The sequence below is a fragment of the Bombus affinis genome, chromosome 7, assembly GCF_024516045.1.
Source record: "Bombus affinis isolate iyBomAffi1 chromosome 7, iyBomAffi1.2, whole genome shotgun sequence".
NCBI lineage: Eukaryota > Metazoa > Arthropoda > Insecta > Hymenoptera > Apidae > Bombus > Bombus affinis.
Window position 1 is genome coordinate 5,659,648 of NC_066350.1, and position 19,656 is coordinate 5,679,303.

Consider the following 19,656-nt stretch of genomic DNA (forward strand, 5'->3'; position numbering starts at 1 on the left):
AAATTTAGCGAGACAGTTTTCATCAGGGCCGTGGCGAGGCAATCTTGCTCGATGATAGGGAGAAAAGAAGTAATTATGATGAATGTAAAATGATCTTTCGCGAAAACGTATATTACAGTTAAGTGACATCGAATAATAGATGCATCTTGGAAAATCGCAGCTAAAGATGAATTTAAATTCGGCTAAAAACTTTTTCCGTATCGCCTATTATTACAACGTCGATTTCATAAAATTAACATAAATGAATATGCGAATGAACAATTCGTATATTCATATAAATTATACCGCAAACTTGTCAGTGTAAGTCATGAAAATGATCAATCATCAAATTCTTTACGCGTTGATTTTCAAAAGGTTGTGAAATATGGAAACTCTTTTTCGTTACTCGTTTTATACGAAAAATATCATCTATCTTCTCCATCGCAATAAACAAAACTATCATGCAGCACAGTCATGCACGAAGCACATAAATCATATGACGAAACTACGTATCCTTTGATTTCGAGGAATATTAAGAAATTCCTGTTATTGCGATATTAATCCTATTCGTCGATGAAAGTTAATAAGGGGCTGTATCGCGGTACGATAAAGGAATAATCGAAAGAAATCGAGGTCAAAAGTTATGTGAATTGCGAACGAAAGATTACGAGAGAAACTTGAAGAGCGATTGGAACGGTATGGCATATCGTAAAGATTCCAATCTTTGCATATTTTATACAAAAACGAAACGAGATTATTTGATAAAAATTCATGTGAAAAAGTTATACTTGATTTCGTTATTTGTCCATCGTTCTAATTCTCTAACGCGTTAGTAAGTTAAAAGCCAATTCCGAGAAGACAAAACGAGACAAATCTGGACCACCGTACCACTGGATAGGCTTCTAATATCTCGAATTATATCTCGAATTATATTTCGAAAGGTTAAAGTCCTTCGATGGTTCTCGAGGAATAAAAACCGGATACCGAAAAAGGGAAGAAGAAGAAAGAGGGAAAAAGAAACAAAAGCGAGGGGAAAAAGCGAAAGCGATCCTTTAATCTCCGAAAGCGTAGAACTCCTTGCGGAAGCTCCAGCTGGCAGCAAATAGAAAGCACTCGGTGAGCCGTTGAGACGAAATTTTATTTCACCGAGGAACGCCGAAAGAGCGTTCGTTACGCCTCGTTTCCATGGCTCACAGGAAGCCGTCGAATCGCCGGGAAAAGGAACTTGAAAATCTCCAAGCAGACACGACGCGTCTCCCCGCCGCGCCCACGCAAACGGGCAAGGCGAACTTTCACCCTCTGAATTCCTCGTTTGTGCAATTCAGCCGCGTAATCTAATGAGCAAACGTCGAGACTCGGCCGTCCGGACCCGGAAATTGAAGTATACATTATAGAACACCGCGTTTTCTATGCAGCTTGCACACCGCCGTCATAAAACCAGGTCGCGCATTCCTCGAAAGTCGCTGCGCTTAAAATATACACAACTACCGGCCGCAGTTCACTCTTGGCTCTTTGCTTCTGTCCGCTCCCTTCGCCCGGCTTAGTAATGCCGCGGTTTTCATTTTGACGCCGCTCACCGGCTCAATCTGACGTTAAACTCGCCGCAATTTACCGGCCGAGCACGCATTGATTCTGCACTTCGTAATTCATCCAATTTGTCGGAGTACATTTAACGAGGGAACGCTGACCTAGAGAGATGGGTGTGTAGCTTTTTATTCGAACCGATATAGGCGATAGATGTTGTGCAGTATCGTGTAACGTAATAAATAACGCATGATCTCGCGTGATTCGCGTTTTCATCCTGCTACCTTCTTCCGGGTTATTTCCCAATTCAATTGTGTTCTTTGATCGCTAAGACTTCTTTTTTAAGTTTAGGGGACGTTTGAAAAAATAGTTGTTACTTTCCGTCTTCACCTTGGTTAAGTTTCCCTTAGAACGTTAAGCTTCCGTGTTTATTGAAACGAGAGCGAGATTAGATCGCAAGAGTTCGAAGACCGTAGAAAGACCAAAGTAGTATTAGAGACGTATAGTCAGCCATAAATATCTCTCGCATAGAGTAGACACAGTGCAACCGAAAGTATCAGGTCTGTAAATATGAAATCGGAATTTGCCTATAGATGGCCCTAGCTGATAATGTAGTTATCACTAAACTGTGTCATTGATGCCAAAAGTCTTTGTTGACATCTCACAAACATTTTCGACTCAGAACAATACAAGTTTCATACAACAGCATAGTTTGTAATAGCGTTGAACGTGTCGAATTTTGTGCCTGGAAACTACGATTTGCGGACAGCATTGATTTTCTGTTACCATTTGAAGAAAACTGCTGCAGAATCGTATCGAATGCTTGTCGAAACTTACGGTAAGCATGCTCTTGGTAAATCACAGTGCTTTGAGTGGTTTAAAAAATTCAGAAGTGGCAATTTTGACGTGAGGAACGAAGAACGTGTTTGGTGGGATCAGAAGGGTGTGATCTATTATGAGCTGTTAAAACCTGGCGAAACCGTTAATACTGAGCGCTACCGACAACAAATGATCGATTTGAATCAAGCTTTGCGTGAAAAACGACCAGAATATCAAAAAAGGCAACACAAAGTAATTTTGCTTCGTGATAATGCACCATCGCATACAGCAAAAACGGTCAAGGAAACGATCGAAGAGTTCAGTTGGGAAATACTTCCGCACGCGGCTTACTCATCAGACTCGGCTCCGTCCGATTACTATTTATTTGCATCGATGAGACACGCACTTTCTGACCAGCACTTCACTTCTTACGAAAATGGCTCGATGACTGGTTTGCCTCAAAAGAGCGACAGTTCTTTTGGCGTAGTATCCACCACGATTGCCAGACAGGTGGGAAAAATGTATAGCTAGCGATGGGCAATACTTCGAATAAAATATTTTTAATCATTTTCATACAATAAACGTGTATTTTCTATACAAAAATTCCGGTTTCATATTTACATACCTGGTATATGTCGTTACTCGTAAAATTAATAGGTAACTTGCAAGCAATCTTCCTTTACGGAAAACTTACATGCTAAGAAGCATCCAAACATCCAATCGAAGTAACCTATTCGTTCAGTCATTTCAACCTCGATATTGTCGCGTTATTTTTCATTACTTGCCGCTTAAATTCGTTCCTCCCTGTGGAGCAAACAAAAATGCACAAAGGGGATGTTTAGACAATTTACATTTAAAGTGCTTCATCCAATGTTACTACGGTATATTCAAGGAACGATGACAATTATCCAAGCTCTTTGAGGCGTCTTGTGGCTCGACCGTAATTCACTAGTACCGATTTCCGTTATTCTAGAGCTCTTGGCAAATTTATCTCCTTGAACACGGTGCTTTGTGGATTACTTTTGCGCGTGCCTGCAGACTAGTTATTTTGCGAGTCATTCTTCAGCCACGAAGACAACGACGAAAGCAAAGGAAGATGAAAGTTGTTACGGTTTCATGCGAACAGTTCGACAAATTCAATTACGAAGCTTACGGTCGATACTCGTTGTTTCTTCGTGGAATTTGACTTGGGCACGCTCGAGCTGGATCCACATTAAGCCTTTTATACAGATCGCTCGAAGAAGGATATCTCCACGAATAATTAATTTTCCACCTAACGAGGATTAATTAATTTTACCGATTTCATGCCCCAACGAAGTTCTCCTGACTTTTCGTGCTTCATTATCCTCGCTAGACTATGGAAAATTGATATTCTTCCTAGCTGAAGTTGTTCCCGATAACGGATTTTCAATTTTGGCAGGATTCAATTTCAGTGATTTCTTTAAATAAATTATAATGTACGTTGGCCGTTGTGATTTCTATTTACAAGTTATAACGTGGATTGACTTTCCATTGGAGTTAATTAAATTCATATATTATCATGTTGACACTGTTTGAACGATCTAGATTGTTATTTGATATTTGATTCGTGTTTGGATAATCGATAGATCAGGAAATGAATTATTAACGTTCACGAAATATTATATATCTGTGCAAAAAGTTGCACTGAACAATTCATCGAAAACATATCGTATGCATTTTTTAAAGCACCTTCAATGAATACATACAACAGATACATATTTACGACATAATTCTGTTCGACCATTTACACTAAATAAATTTGCAAATAATAACATTGTGAGAAAAGTTGATTAGTTTAATTATTGAAACCTAACCAACTAAAGTAAATTACCAAGAAAAGGAAAAGTAGCAACGTCTATACTCAGAAACAAATCATATAAAAATTACTCATTGTAATTAGATAATTGTAATTAGATAATTACAGTAGAACTGCCACTTTTCTTTGCTCAAAGAAGAAAGTTCCAATCAGATGATTTGATAAATGTACATACAAGATGTTTACGTATAGAATATACCAGGAGATGGGCAGTATATAGCTGATAATCAAAGCTCGTCCATTTACGATAATTGTTCATTGTTTCAGGAATGGATGGACTACAACCTTCAATGGAACGAGTCCGAGTACGGTGGCGTGAAGGACCTTCGAATTACACCGAACAAGCTTTGGAAGCCAGACATTCTCATGTACAACAGGTAACAGAATCTTGTTGCATTTGCATAGGTAATTTGGTCTCGCACGATAAATCGATCGACAAACCTAATTATCGCGCGTGACAAAGTAAAACCCGTATGAATGCCTGCTCGTTAAAAACGTATTCGGTTACTTCCGCGAACGAAAACTCGATCGACGAACGGTTAAATTTATTTCATTAAAGTATTCGTGGTTGGTCAAAGTATCCACTGAATAAAAATGAAACGCGAAGAAAGAAAAAATTGAGAGAGAATTTTTCGAGTTTCGATTAAATTCGTTATTTCGCTAAAAGTAAAAGCTAAACTCGATCAAACGCGAATTCGGGCATTCTTTAAATAAATCCCGCGTAAATTTAATCGCGAGTTTTGTCTAAAGGATTCGAATTGCATCGTGACACTCGTCATGTTACCTGCACGCGTTTAATCCGTGGTCGTTACAGCGTTCATGAAAAGTTGCACATCCGGAAACGTCGATAAAAATAAACGTACCTTTGATCGTTTCGAACCGTCACCGATACCGTTCGCGTATCGTGTATCACGAATCGCTCGATTTTATTACATCCTAGCCAAACTTCGCTGATTAATATTTGCACCGATGCTTACAGTGAAAAAACATATAAATAACGCTTCCCGTACGACTCTTATTTGTAAAAGATATCGTTACTTCGCCAACGTTACTTTGTTGTAAAAATAAAGAAAGAACGAGGTGGCCGTCCGAAATATACAATTACGTATCTTTCTTTGTTCAGCAGCTTTGTTGTTGACTTTCTTTAGAAAAAACGAGCTTGTAAACTTATTATTATATGTACAAACCTGCTTTGTGCGGCGTGGAATTAACGTTCAACCGAATAAAGTTTGACTTGCCGTCTTTTGATTTTCTTTTACAGCAAATTTCAAAGCGTAGAATCAAATTTTTGTTCACGAGGCCTTGCTGTTCCTTTTTCTTGGGAAAATCAAGCTCTTAAATTCTCGTGTCGAAGCACGGAACGTGATAAATTTTAGTATTTATAGAATAGTAGCTATTGTCTATTGTAATTTCTCGAATACGATTTTGTCTTATCAAACTTTTCTTGCTAGAAATCACTATTTATCGTTAGTACGTTTAAAATACTTTTAACGATGCTATCGATAAACAAACAGAATGGGCGAAGCACGATACTATACTAAAAGTTAGAATTAGTTATGCTCATGTAACCGATAGACTTTAGAATTCCATTTTGTACAGCCAAAATGGAGCTCCAGTGCTACACGTTATTTTTAAGCGCAAGGTCGACTATTTTATGCCGCATGTTCTCGTAAACATCCGATGATTAAACGAAAGCAAAAATTCAGTCTTATCAGAAATGTACAGGCATCGGCGATTCATAAAAATAATTTAAAACGGTGTTCAAACGCGTGCGCGCGAGTAATCTGCATCAAAGCAATTCACAAATCGAAATTCTACCCGTGGCATTTTTATCCACAATGGGATTGGAAGCGACAAAATCGAGTTAATTCGTGGTACACGCAATACGTCCGCGTAATCCGATACATTCGAGTTGCAATTACACGCGGTTGGTCGACCGCGGAGTTTAAGCCGTGCAACTTTAAAAGCTCGTTGCCGAATTCGGGTCGTCAATATTTTACAGTCGAATTCCTCGGTCAAATTAAGCGAGAGCTTCCAGCAATAGGAACTCGCTGGAAACCAAGGTTTCCGTTCCGCCGTAAAACTGCATCCTTTGTTTCCGAAGTCGTGCCGGGCCGCGACCGCGTAAGAAGCAAGAAGGGACGCGTGATAACGAAATAAACGGAGAAGAAGAGAAAAGTAAACGTAAAAGGGGGAAGCGTAAAATCGTTTTCAGAGCGAAACGTACAACTCGAGACGTTAAACTCGGCAAAACAACGGATCGAATAAAACGTAAAAGATCACTGGCTAAAGAAAACCGCCGACAAACCCGGATTAAAAGCTGCGCGTTCGATGCCCCGAACCGAGAGGAACTAAGATTTTCAGAATGTTTCAGAAACCCACGGCGGCTACACATTATGTATGTCGTCGATTGCGTAAAACGAATATACATACGTTTCACACGACGCTTACCTTTCCCTCATTTTCACACGACGATTTTCCCGACTATTTAGATTTAAAGCGTCCAGGGTACGTAAACATAATCCCAGTGTTGCTTCGCATCTCTTACGAAAATTCTATACATTCTATATATAAAATTCTATACTCGATTACTATATACACATTCTGTCACGAACATACACATACATTATGGTTATATATATATATATACATATATCGAAATCTCCCTGAAGTGCATGCGTTTTCTTGAGTCCCAGCAATACACTATCTTATCCAGTACGTACTACCTGTATATTTACATTTCTCATTTGTACATATTTTATACATTATAGATAGATCTATCTATGCACATACTCTTCCTGCAGAATATTTCGATCCTAACCGTAGATACAATTTTTGGGACGAGCCGCCTGGTATTTCGTATCTCTCTTTGGCGCCTCTTTCCCATTTTTTCCATACGATGCAGGTGTGTACATACATCGCGAGAAAGTTTTTACTTCGCAAAAGTATTTTTTTTTTTTCTTTTTTTGACGCGGCAGTGTTTAGAGGCGAAATAAAATGACCGGTCGGCTCGTGCGTGTTCTTTTCGTACATATTGAGACATGAATTGCGATAACGCAGAGGCATTAATCGCATATATTTCGATCATATTCATTTTTCCAAAGGTCGCGAGGGCCACGGTGTTACGTCGTTTATTTATAAGAACAGAAGGGTACTCAGACGCTCCAATAAAGGTAGAAAGTAACGTTAGAAGATAAAAGCATTTCTGTTTACGTTTCCATCGCTGCGTTCACCCTTCCAATTACAATTCTTCGTGTATCGAAGATTATTTATGCTTGAACGACAAAATCGTCCAATTTCCAAAATCACACATCGAGAATCAAAGGAAATTGTATTCTCTCTAAATCAGAAAGTTGTAACTGCCTTCATGTTTTCCCAATCGTCAGTTTTTCTTTCTCCATTGTCATTAGAGTATCGGAAGTAAATGTACGCTATACATTCGCGATCGCGTGGAACCGCGAAGGAAGAAGAAGCAGCGGATTTCCTAATGCAACGATTTCGGGAGAGAAATCCCCGAAGGAGCGTTCTCCATCTAGTTTCCCCGACGATTAACGCCGTGGCTTCCTCTCGTTCTCAGCCACTTGCTCACACAGCCTTCTAGATTAATTAGTTATAGATTATTAATAGGCAATGCAGCAGCAACTCTCTGCATATATGGTAGGTGCGAGCAAGCAACACGCGGAGCGTCCCGGCGCGTTCCACGTTCTGCTGGCCCGCAATATTGATACGCCCGCTACTCGGCTGTCAGCCGATTCCCATCGCCGCTGGAATCGATCGCCCTCGTTGAATACACCCGCCATTCCGGCGAATTATTACACATTCTCACAGTGATACCGCGTCACGTACTACGCGTTGCATAGTGGCGCGAGTTTCCGATCCGCTTGCTGAATAATGGATTAACGAGCGAGGCTGGCCGCGATTTAAGCCGCTGCGATCAGACGAACGGTACGGACCTTTCGGATAACGCGCTCCGACGTGAACTATATTTTTCCGGCTTCCAACCCTCGGATCAATGGGATTTGACGTTTGAGCAGAGACTTTATTTCGCGGCGACACGAAATCCGATGCCGATTTTGCATGGGGATTCGGTCACGGAACCCGTGAAATTTGGCCACGATCACGACCAGATGAATAAAATACTTTTCCTTTCCTCTGAGAAGTATACATTAGGCGTTGGTTTCCGCTTGTACTTGTTTGTGTTTTCAGATTTACAGGCGAGATTGATTTTTGCAGATTCAAATTTATTTTATAAATAACGGGCTTTGTGTTTGGTGGTTTTTTTATAATTAATATTAATTCGAAAGTACAGATCGTTTATCGAATATTCGAACGTTCAAAGATAAAACTCTCGTTGTAATTACCTTCAATTTTTGAAAAGCTTGTACGTTCATTTTTGATATTTGCGATCGATCGTAGACGAACAAACACCAATGGCTTGTATTTCAACCGTAAACAAAAATGGAGAAATTACGTTTCTACGATGAATCGTAGCTTGAGATTATAGTAAACCGAGAAACGCGGGAAAGGCGACCTTTTTTGTTCCAATGAACCTTTGTAATCATCGGAGCCGAGTGATTGCTACATAAACAGAACTACCCTACCTCTATAAAATTCAAGTCAACTAATAATACGTATATCGTACGAAAGAAGCCGGAATTTTATGTCAAGTCCAATTTAACGTAACTAGTAACCGCAAGGTTAGACGATAGTCCCTCCCTATTCTCGTTCCTGTGTCAGTTTATCTGAAAATCACTTAATTCTCGTAATCGCGTTGATCTCCTGAATTCCTAGAGGAACTCCTTCGAACTTCGGTAGCTCGCAGGAAATCCGGCAAAACTGTTCCAGCACGTGAATAGCAAAAAACAAAAAGGCGAAAAACAAAAGAGACAAAAAGAACGAAAGACTAAAGCGGGAAGAGAGATAGTCGAGGATTGCGCAGACGCGTATCGAGCTCGTTGTAGAAGGTAAGAAGAGAAATGGCGGGATCATGGAGCTCGTGTTTGAGGGGACAAGAGGGACGAAACGTTGAATCTTCTTTCAACAGTACCTAACGATTGACCACATTGGTCAACCAGGGACTAACAAGAGCTGGGAATTTCACGTGAATTGTTACCTCCGCAAAGTGTGTCAGATCGTTTCGATTAATTGATTTTGCAGAGTAGAGAAACTTTGATTACCGAACGTTGTCGTGAAACTAGTGATTCTATTCGGCCTGTTGTTGTTTCAACCGGATGTTTTAATTCCAATAACGGTTCTATATAATAACGGTACAGTGGTAACGTAAGATTTGTTACGTAAAGAAAGGGAAGCTCCTGCTTAAAATTGCCTTAGCGGAGAAAACGAACTTTATGCGTAAAGCAAGAAAATCCAACGTAAATGAAATACCAACGTAACGGTGTACAAAGAAGAGACAAATAAAATAGAATATACGCTAGCCACATCAAAACTTCCTAATGTGTAAACACTCTTAATAATATCTTGATTTCAATTTGTAATTCCAATCTCTATTCGTTCCTTCCACATTTGAAAAATTCACATTTGAAACACAGAGTATGCAAACATGGAAGTGTTTCCCGAATAGTCAATATTGAACATTGTTAAGTAAACCGAACTTCGATCTTTCGAATCCTCGAAATATTACGTCGCCTCCAAAAATATATCTTTTCGTTTCCAATTCGATTATCATTCCAAAAATTAATAAAGTCTCTGGACACCGGGTATATCGATCAAAAAAAAAAGAACGATCGATAAAACAATATGAAATGTAAACGTATCGGTACGTTCGCACGTACTTTCAAATTATCATGTCCAGGTAGGGCGAAAATAATAGGAACAGGGTATGCGCCCATTTAACAAGACAGTGTACATACCCTGGGGAACAGTTACTACGAGTAGTTCTTTCAAAGAGAAAGGTGTTTCCTGCGAAACCGTAAAGCGAATCCCGAGCATCCCGCTCCGAGGTACTTTTAGTCGGTACTACCGAATTTAAGCTGCTATAACCTGGAGGTTAAAGCTTCGAGACTGGCGTGCAACTCGTAAAATCCGTTTCATTCGAACACCCTCGCGAATGTACGTAATGCACTGCCTTACCACAGCCATGAATTGATCAGGTTCTTATGAAATTTGTACCAGACTAGTCGATTCCCTTTATATATCGATCAACGTCCCATTTCATTACTTAATTATCGGACGAGTGAATTTTGAAGGTCCAAAGGTTTGAATCTTTTTATTGTAGGGTCGTTTATTAATATTAAAAAGCTACTCTTTTTGTTATTATTATATTTTGTTATCATTGAGAAAATTCAAAGCGAGTCGAGAATCTAGAATTTACTGAAATTAGCGATCATTTAATTTTGGAAGTTTCATTCTGCGGGTTTTATTCATTTTATACTTTCGTTTGAACAATTTTCATTAACAATTTTTCGTCTTCGTTAACAAAATCTGATAATCTTTCACGGGGAATAGAGAGGTGCAATAAGCATCGTTCAAAATTAGGACGCGGAACGAATAATTTATTTCTAGTCCGTGTACAGATGATAAATGATGACATCCGTGGCAAAGAGAAATAGAAATTCAATCGGCCAATACCGAATTCTATCCACTGCGAAATTCACTCGGAATGTGTTGTTACCTGGAAAACATTTCCGTAACGTTAACATAACGATGTATATATGTTCGATGTTTGGTCAACGGAATTTCACCGTCCACATTTGTCAAAGTAATTTCCACTTCTACCTGTCGTTTTCGTTAGGGGAATGTTACGGGTTTATGTACCAAAATTTTATCGTTCCACCGTGTTGCTTTTCACAATATTTGTTTAAACACGCTTCCTTTAAACAATTGTTGCAACGCAATGCTTTTTACACGCGATTAAATGCGTTTCACATTCTGCTACTCGAAATGCATACGGATAATCGCTATTTTGAATCGTCCTCGATCTCTATCGAGTGATTCTCTTCGAACGATCAACGGAAGGAAAGAAAAAGATCAGTCACAACGATACGCATAATTCGGAACTTTTGTCAGGCATACGCGTAGTTTTCAGAATGCCTCGTTGCACACGTGAGACAATATAATAAACGATGTAATGTTAGAGAAATTAGCAGTAAGAGAAGAAGATGATAGTAGCAATCAAGAATTTTAACGAATTGTCATTACTATCATTGAAAGTACTTGTAAAAAGTGCTTGGAAGAAAGTTATTACGTACTTATAGAATCGAGTAAACAGATATAAATAAGGTATTTTGATGAAGATCGTTTTAACAATTTGACGAAAGAAATCCTTCTTTTTCACAGCGAAGAGTGCAAGCGTAAATGTCGAAACTGATAAAAAATTAATTTCTTCAAGAGCGATCGTAAAATCACGAGATCATCTTCTCACCTTGTCACGTATCCTCCGTCGAAGGTCTATCCAGTGGCGCCCTAATACGATCACGAATTTGTCATAATCACGTTACACGCTGTTCTCTGTGGTAATCACTCGGCTTAATCGGCTTAAGGACGCGGGTGGAATAGGATCGTTGGTCGCAGCGGCAAATCTGGAGATCGTTGATCCCACGAATCCACGTTAAAACTCTGGTCAAGATCAATCAGGATGAACACGCTCTTTTACACGCGTCTTTTATATTCGCACGCGAATCAATGGAACTGCCACGATCCCGTCTCTTACGTACCAATGAGGATGCAGATCGCGGCGGAAGTTGCTGGACACGGCGCTGGCGAATACGGCTTACAGCGGGTGGCGGCTGTAATTATGTGAATAATTAATAGAGACGCGACGTCAGGCCACCCCGTCACTGCGGGCCACCGCAGCACCGGGCCCGAAACCCGCCCCCTCAAAATACGCGCAACACGTAGCTACGTTTTAGCATTCCTGCGGAACGACCAGAATACCGGCGAACGCAACTACTCCAGCACTGCGATCGCGCCAGACCGAGCCACCGATCTATCTACACGCAGGTCACGTACGGTTCGACGTGCACGCGCGGGTCAGCTCTCCGAGCTATGCAAACTATCGTCGCCGGGATTCGATCGAGATTCGACCGGTCAGACGATGTTTTCGTTCGCGGTGTCAACGCGTTAATTTTATACGCTGATTTTAACTAACACGCCGCACCGGCACAGACTATGCGGGCTGATTGAAATTGCGCGACTGGTTTGGGGGAATCGATTTCCCAGTTTCCTAGCTGGATGCACGTATTTGACTGGTTGCACGGAGAAATGTCTAAACTGTCGTGGAAATAAAAATGTAGTATGTCCGGAGAATGTTTTATTCGACTTTAGAAATAGCCTTGCGCGGTAAGGTAATATCGGAATTTTTAATAAAGTTTTCAATTTGAAACGCGTGAATAATTTTCTCAAATTCTGCTACTTCTCTATTCGCCCATTTTTAGAATCCACCTACGTTCGCAATGTAGCTTGATCGTGTTACATTTATAAAGTTAATATTCGAAAGTATTATTTGACGTAATTTGCGAAATTAGTTGGTCACGGTTGTTTGTATAATTAAGGAAAAGTTCGCGGAGTCGGTACTGTTACAAAATATGGTAGAATACTACATGGTACTCAATTTTGTCATTACGCGGTTTACAAAATTTCGAATATTCTTTATTTTGATAATTCCATAATTTATCAAATGATTTACAAAGGCAAGAATACTTTGATGATTTACGTAATCGAAAAATCTTATTAATATTGTCTTTAATAAATTTAATATCCCGATTGCAATAATTGGGAAGATACTTTTCAATTAAACAACTAATTACATCGCGTAGGTCTATCGGCAATTATTGAGAATGCCAATTTCAATTATTAAAAATTATTATATAAAGAGAACTTTGTTTCGATGAAAAAGGCTTAGCCATGCGTCATTTATGTACGTACATTAGACGATGTCCAAAAATATAAATGACGTATAAGTAAAATAATCGGTTTCTTAAAGCATAGAGTATAGATATCTCCTTCTCGAAGAGAGCCATCAATATTTTAAGACGTAAAGATCTCCTGCGGTTTGATTAATTGGAGACGATTAACAGACAATATAATAGATTCAGGTGGTTGGCGAAAGAACAGCGAGATTTATTTACAATTCAATAGGTACATTCGTTTGGATGATATCCAAGCCATAAATCGCCAATATCTATTATGGAAAAGGCGAAGAGAAATCGGAGAATCGAAAAATTGGAAATTGTGGAGTGAGAGAAAATTCTATAAAAATATTTTTCACATATTTTGTCAGCAGTTTGTGATATTTATTAAAATAATAGAAATATTAATGTTTGAAGAAACGTGGAACGATCTCGGATTAAACTTACGTTTTTCAAATTTCCTCGATCGTAAGACACAGTTGGATTGAAATCGAATCGAAAACGATGTTCTTTCGCGGATCACGGGTTATACGATCGCTGAGTGCATTCCATCAGAAATTATTCCGCTCTAAATAACGCGTTTCTGTCGTAAAGTGCTTATCTGAGGAGCGTATAATATCAAATTTTCGCCAGAAAATATCCCGGCAGTCGTTTCGAGGCAATGCTCAAGGCATATCGTGAGTTGTCGAGTTTCGAGCACGCTTCTACCAAATTAATGCTACGCCACTGTGTATAGGCGCTCATGGTGATTTGGCACCGTTAACTTTCCGACAGTTTGCCCGACATTTATGATGGTCGAGTTGGAACATGGTCCATCGCCTCGTTGCATCGTTCCCACTATTTACCGATGATTGTATAATAACCCGAATGAGTACACGCGCGCATAGACAACCGTGACATTACTGGAGATATGGGAAACATCCAACGATGAAGATTCCCGTAAAAATTCTCGTAGGAATAGCTATTTTACGTTTATCGATCTAATTGCGAATTTCGATTTCGTTGATCTCTAAAATCAATTATAAAATTACACGTAATAATTCCGCAATGATCTTTTGTCATGCCTAATTTTATAACATTTACTTCGAGGCTATCTAAAGGAGACTTTCAAGGAAGAGATTTTAAGAGAAATTCTTCTCAAATATAATTCTCAGCAATTGCGATTTAAAGTGCAGAATTCTCGGAAATGTTCGATCTTTCGACCTAGCAGAGAAAGAACGAAAGCCCAGATAGGTCAAAATAACGTATAGATTAATGGTTGGATTAACGTCGTTGCACCGACTATCCAGGATTCTTGCAGCAGGAAGAGTATTTCTGAGAAATAGGGAGGTGGTGCGTGGGTATCGTTCAGCGAAATTTTCTCACCTCCAAACCAGTCGAAAATAAATGTCCTTTAATCTGCGATAACTCTTTCAAGACTAAACCGTGATATTCTATTATTAAATTATTATATATGCAAGTTGAACCAACGTATACACGTACGTACATAGACGCGTGTTTAGAAACGTGGCTAGTTCGAGGAACGCGAACGATGCCGGAGGAAAATTCACGTGCAAGTAGAAGCAGTAGGAAGTACTTAAGAAGCGTGGAGAGAGAGAGCGGGTTTCGTGGCATGGTCGATGAAACCTCAACCGCCTGAATTTCTATGCAAGACGCCCACTTAAAACCCTACGCATCTTCCGTCGCCGAAGGTGAATTTAATCCTCCTCGATAGGGACGTTGGAGGAAGCTAAATCCCCGACCGCGCCGTCTAAACTGGCGACAAATCGCGAACGTAAAGCGAAGCGAAGTCGAGGGGAAAGAGTTGATCGATCGCGACCCCGCGGCCATTTCCGGTGGATCGGACGTGGTAACTCTATCGCGAGCAACACGCTCTTGCGGACAGCTGGCTTGTTAGCCGTCGACAAGTAAAGCTCGAGAATACCGAGTTTCTCGATCGCTGTTACGGTGGTTGTTTAGAAGTTACCTCTCGGGACGAATACTTTCAGGTGTCTCGAGTTTCGCACAGTTTTACAATACCCTGGTTAATTGCGAAGATGGAGGAATCAGGTTAGAAGATTACGTATTTCACGACGAGAACGCGTGTATTTACTTACATAAGTGGCTTAATACGATTGAGTATAAAAAGTACAAAATATAGTTTCCACGACAAGTAACGAAGCGAGTTTATAGATTTTACGTACGTAGGTAGATATTTTATATTACAAGAAAATTGTATTTTATTGGAACACGCTTTTAACTTTTTGTAGAAAATAAATATTAATAATTATGCTACGTATGATGACGTATAAGATATGAAATCTATAGTACTACGATTAACAGCTTACCGAGGTTTCTCTCGTACCAAACGTAAGTCGCGTAAAAGTTGAAATATAATCTAACTATTCAATCTTTAGAGAAACATTTCGCACCCAGCAATCTACGGAATTGATTTTATAGACAACGAAACATAATACGTACGTGTACACGGACACGCGTTTTAGATATTACGTGAAACCTAAAACGTTGCCAATCGATCTAAGTTATCCTACCCCATTTTCTACATCGATCAACGAAAATTTCGTACAAGAATGAAATTCCATTGATCGAAGTTTATCCTACCTCGAGTTGCATAGAACGAATTAGCAAAAAGCCTGCACCAAAGGAACTGTCATTAATTTCGTCGGCTGTTCCTTTTTGCCGAGAAGACCAAGATGCGCGATCACGGATGTAGCGAATCGATGCTAAGTGGCCATCGCGTTAATATCGTTGAAATGTCCGAGTAATGGAGGACGGGGGGGTGGTCGTTACTCGGGAAACAAAAGGAGAGAATGCCTTCATCTCTAGCTTACTTGTTGCTCGCTGTAGTCCACGCTTCTTCTCTTGAATATCGTCATCTACAAGCGCGACATTCGCGTTGCAAAAAGGAAGAATCCTAAAGCGAGAGAGAGAGTGATAGAGAGTGGGAAGGATCAGCGATCTTAGAGGACAGGATTCATTCGAAAGGTAGACAATGCCTGCCGTGCAGAGATCGTCTTTGTGCGGCGTGGAACAATCGACGAGAAGCCGTTCCTTAGAATTTATAAACGACGCTGCACACCGCGACGCTTTGTAACAGCGAATGACGAAGGGGAACGTCGAACTAGTACGAGAAACGTTGCAAACGCTGAGGGGTTACCTCCATCCTATTGATTTGTATTATTGCATTGGACGTATTTCCGGTTTGATTGGGACCGACTATTCTCTAATTAATTCATTGATTATTGATTATCACGGAATTGATTTTGAGGCTGGTTTAGGTTTGAAAAACATCAAATAGACAGGATTGTAACGTTCGATGCATGTATGATAATAATTGCATTTTAGGGACAGATTTAAATCAAATATAATTCAGAATAGTCATTATTATTAATATCATTATACTGCAGATATTTTTGAGAGATAAATAGATCTGATTGCGGTAATAGATGAATACATGCATTAAAGAGAATATCATTTCCTATTTAAGTTCAAAATTGAAAATTGACGAACCATCATAATATTCATAAATTAATTATCAATTATATGTTAGTTATTTAGAGGAATACCTAGAGTATTATCAAAATATCAAAATTTTGTCGCTTGTTTTAATTATAGCTTCCTCAGAATCATTTAAAAGAATGATACAAAGCGTTGTCTCAATCTCATTATTGTTATCAGGTTAAAGTCGTAATTAAAATTAATAGACAGCACCCGTCGGTCGTCAATTACTTTGGTTTGCTTTTTAGCGTTGCAACTAACTCGCGGAACGTTCTTGCAACAGGCTGTGCTTTTTCCGTTGACTCGTCCTCAGTTTTCGAAACGTGCAACGCTCGAAATATACGCGAGGCGTTGCGATTGTTCGGTGGCGCGACGTCGCAACGAGCGCGAACAAAAGAGGAAGACTGCCGTTTGTATAACAGGCACCGCGCCGCTGTGAAAAAAGCGAGAATTTCGCCGGTCTCAATTACAGACGCTTCTATGTTTCTCGTTGAATTACGCCAATAGCGTACTTTCTCCCTTCGCCTGATCGTCTGTCGTGTGAGATGGAGGAATGTGGACTGGGAAATTCCGAGGTATTGTCCGCGCTCGAGACGACGATTCGTCTGTGCTTCAGTCGGTTTATCAGATTTCTGGTGTACATACATATTTCTGGTCTGAACGTATGGTATAGTTTCTATGGTACACATATATACACATGCACACATAGCTTTATAATAGATTTCCTTTCAATAAGTGTAATGAATCAAGTAAAGAGTAATTAATACGATGAGCGGTAATTAAACTGCAGGCTTTCTATTTGAAATACCAATTCGTATTTAATACACGAAACGATAAATTCCTTCAGAAAATATCAACAGAAATTACAAAAGTAATATTAACAGCCTAAATAAAACTAAAATCGTCTAACAATAATACCAATTTCTTTTTTAATGGAACTCGAGTACAATCGCAGCTATCGATTCCAACATCTCTCCTGCATCTTCTCTTTCTGTCTTCTTCTTTAACAATCTGTGATCAAGCCGATTTGCTAAACAGGCTATGTCGAAACTCTACGATGCGGAAGTAGTTGAAAGTACTTAATACTCGTTCGACACACTTCTCCGCAACTATTTCAACGATCGAAAGTATTAAACGAAATTCGGAAGTTCCCAGTGACTCCCAGAGTTGAACGGCGAGCCGAGCCGATGGTGTTTTAAACTTTGACGCCTTATTTCCTTGGGAAATCCGTCGAATTTGCATGCATATGAGAACGGCTGATTATAATATAACATTCCACATCTGTGGAACAGTGGCGTCGCAAGGCTGAAATTAAGGCTTTTTACTACTAATTCGGGAATTATCGCGTCGCTTCGAAATTATCGCAACATGGCCGTCGAAGCTTATTCCGGTTCTGCGTCGTTGTATTTTCGGTGCTGTTCTTTGCGAGAACAATGGAGCGACCTGTGTACGAAACAGTGCCATGCCATACGCCTTCTGGTTAATTGCTGAGTAAATGGCCATAATTTTGTTTGAATTCGACGAAGATTTATCATGCAATTTGTGTTATATAGGCGCGACTTTTAGATGTAATTACGGTTGGTTTCATTTTCTTCTGTCTTTGGAAGAATATCACAGCTGCATTTCCTTTTTGAGATTGTATCTGGTTTCGTGTTTTATCACTTTTATACAAACAGCGTGAATTAATAATATAAGTTTTAAAAATATGGTAAAGATCTCCGAGGTCTATCAATCAAAAATCTATTGGATAAAACACATTTGAAAGTGCTTAAGTGCTTAGTTTCAAATGCACCAAATAAATGTAGGCAAATAAATCAATTTATATTGATTGTACCTATCATTAGTAATATCCATTTAAAATATCACTGTACCTGTGATGTATTGTTGGCAACGTTTTGTAAGGTTTCCAAAGCAATTTGAAAGCGTTTTCTGGATGCTTGCCCGATTGCTTTGTTACACGTATCTGAAAGGCTTTGATATTTTAATGATCATGCTGATCGTATGTCTATATTCGTGAAAATTGAAAATTGAAAATACGACGAGTAGGAAATATGTCGTTGCCTATAAATGCTATCGTGTTATTTAATTTTCGTTAGTTAAATAAACTGTCTTCTTATTCGATAGCGCAAGTATAAATAGGACAAAGCAGTAATACTTTCAATCTCGTTAAATGATTAGATGACTTCTATATTCTGTGTTGCGAAATATCAATCTCCAGTATATGAATTTCTATGTATAAGTTTCTTGTATCAAGATGTTTACTTGCTCGTTCCGCGGAATTTTACTATCCTCTAAATCAAGCCATTCAACTATTCAGACACATTATTTCCAGTTCTCAATGGCTGCAAATTGCGGGAGAAGCCTCTATTTGTAACTGACGAATTATCCAGGGAAAAAGGAAGGAATAGTAGTTGGAAACGTATGGATTTGCTAATAAATCTCGGCCTGTAATATATCGTGGACATTTATTAAGCGGCCGTAACGGAAACCGCGTGCAGCTGTTCGCAGAGCGACGTTCTATCCGACAACAAAGAGACGAAACGGATAATAATCGACACACTAAATCGGCACAATAAGCACCGATAGTCATAATTTCGGTATTTCGCGAATCTATTGTTGCATTTAATAAACGCGTAACGCGTCGTTCGACGACTTTTAAAACACTGAGAGATTAAACTGTACTTTTAATAAAGTATCGCGCGATATAATCTTGGCTTCAACTTCGTTAAATCTTCGTTTCAATCGGAGACAGAGACATATGGCAAGATCAAGCTGAAGGTGGTAAAAAATGAATGGATCAGTACGCTTCGTTCCTTGTGAGTAATTAATTGAACCGTCTCTTCACTATCCCCTGTACTTTATTTCCGACTCTTCTTCTCTTGGCTAGGATTTTGACGTGCCTTATCTTCGTAATATTCGATTAGATAGATTTTCGATGAATCTTAATACGTTTGAAACTTATTCGAGGTCATAATTTCTAACTTCAGAAGTAAAATTAAGTAACAGGCACATAGACAACAATTGCATAAAAACGATAATATTCGTTATTCAATGTCAGAAATATTTCAAATACGTGATGTAATTTATTCTATATTTTTAAAGAAGCGTCTTATGACAATATCAACATTGTAA

At 39.2% G+C, this 19,656-nt stretch overlaps 1 protein-coding gene and 1 long non-coding RNA gene across 5 annotated transcripts in view; one reads left to right on the top strand and one right to left on the bottom strand.

Moving 5' to 3' along the window:
• The window catches only part of LOC126918695 (neuronal acetylcholine receptor subunit alpha-7), a 274,945-nt gene that overhangs the window by 125,963 nt on the left and 129,326 nt on the right, over positions 1-19,656 (top strand). For all 4 annotated transcript variants that reach the window (XM_050726893.1, XM_050726891.1, XM_050726890.1 and 1 more), the window contains exon 5: positions 4,427-4,536. In XM_050726893.1, coding sequence (XP_050582850.1) covers positions 4,427-4,536 — 110 coding nt within the window. The remainder of the gene's footprint in view (positions 1-4,426; positions 4,537-19,656) is intronic.
• Positions 1-19,656, bottom strand: part of LOC126918698 (uncharacterized) — a 208,334-nt gene that overhangs the window by 98,601 nt on the left and 90,077 nt on the right. The gene's annotated exons all lie outside the window — the stretch shown is intronic.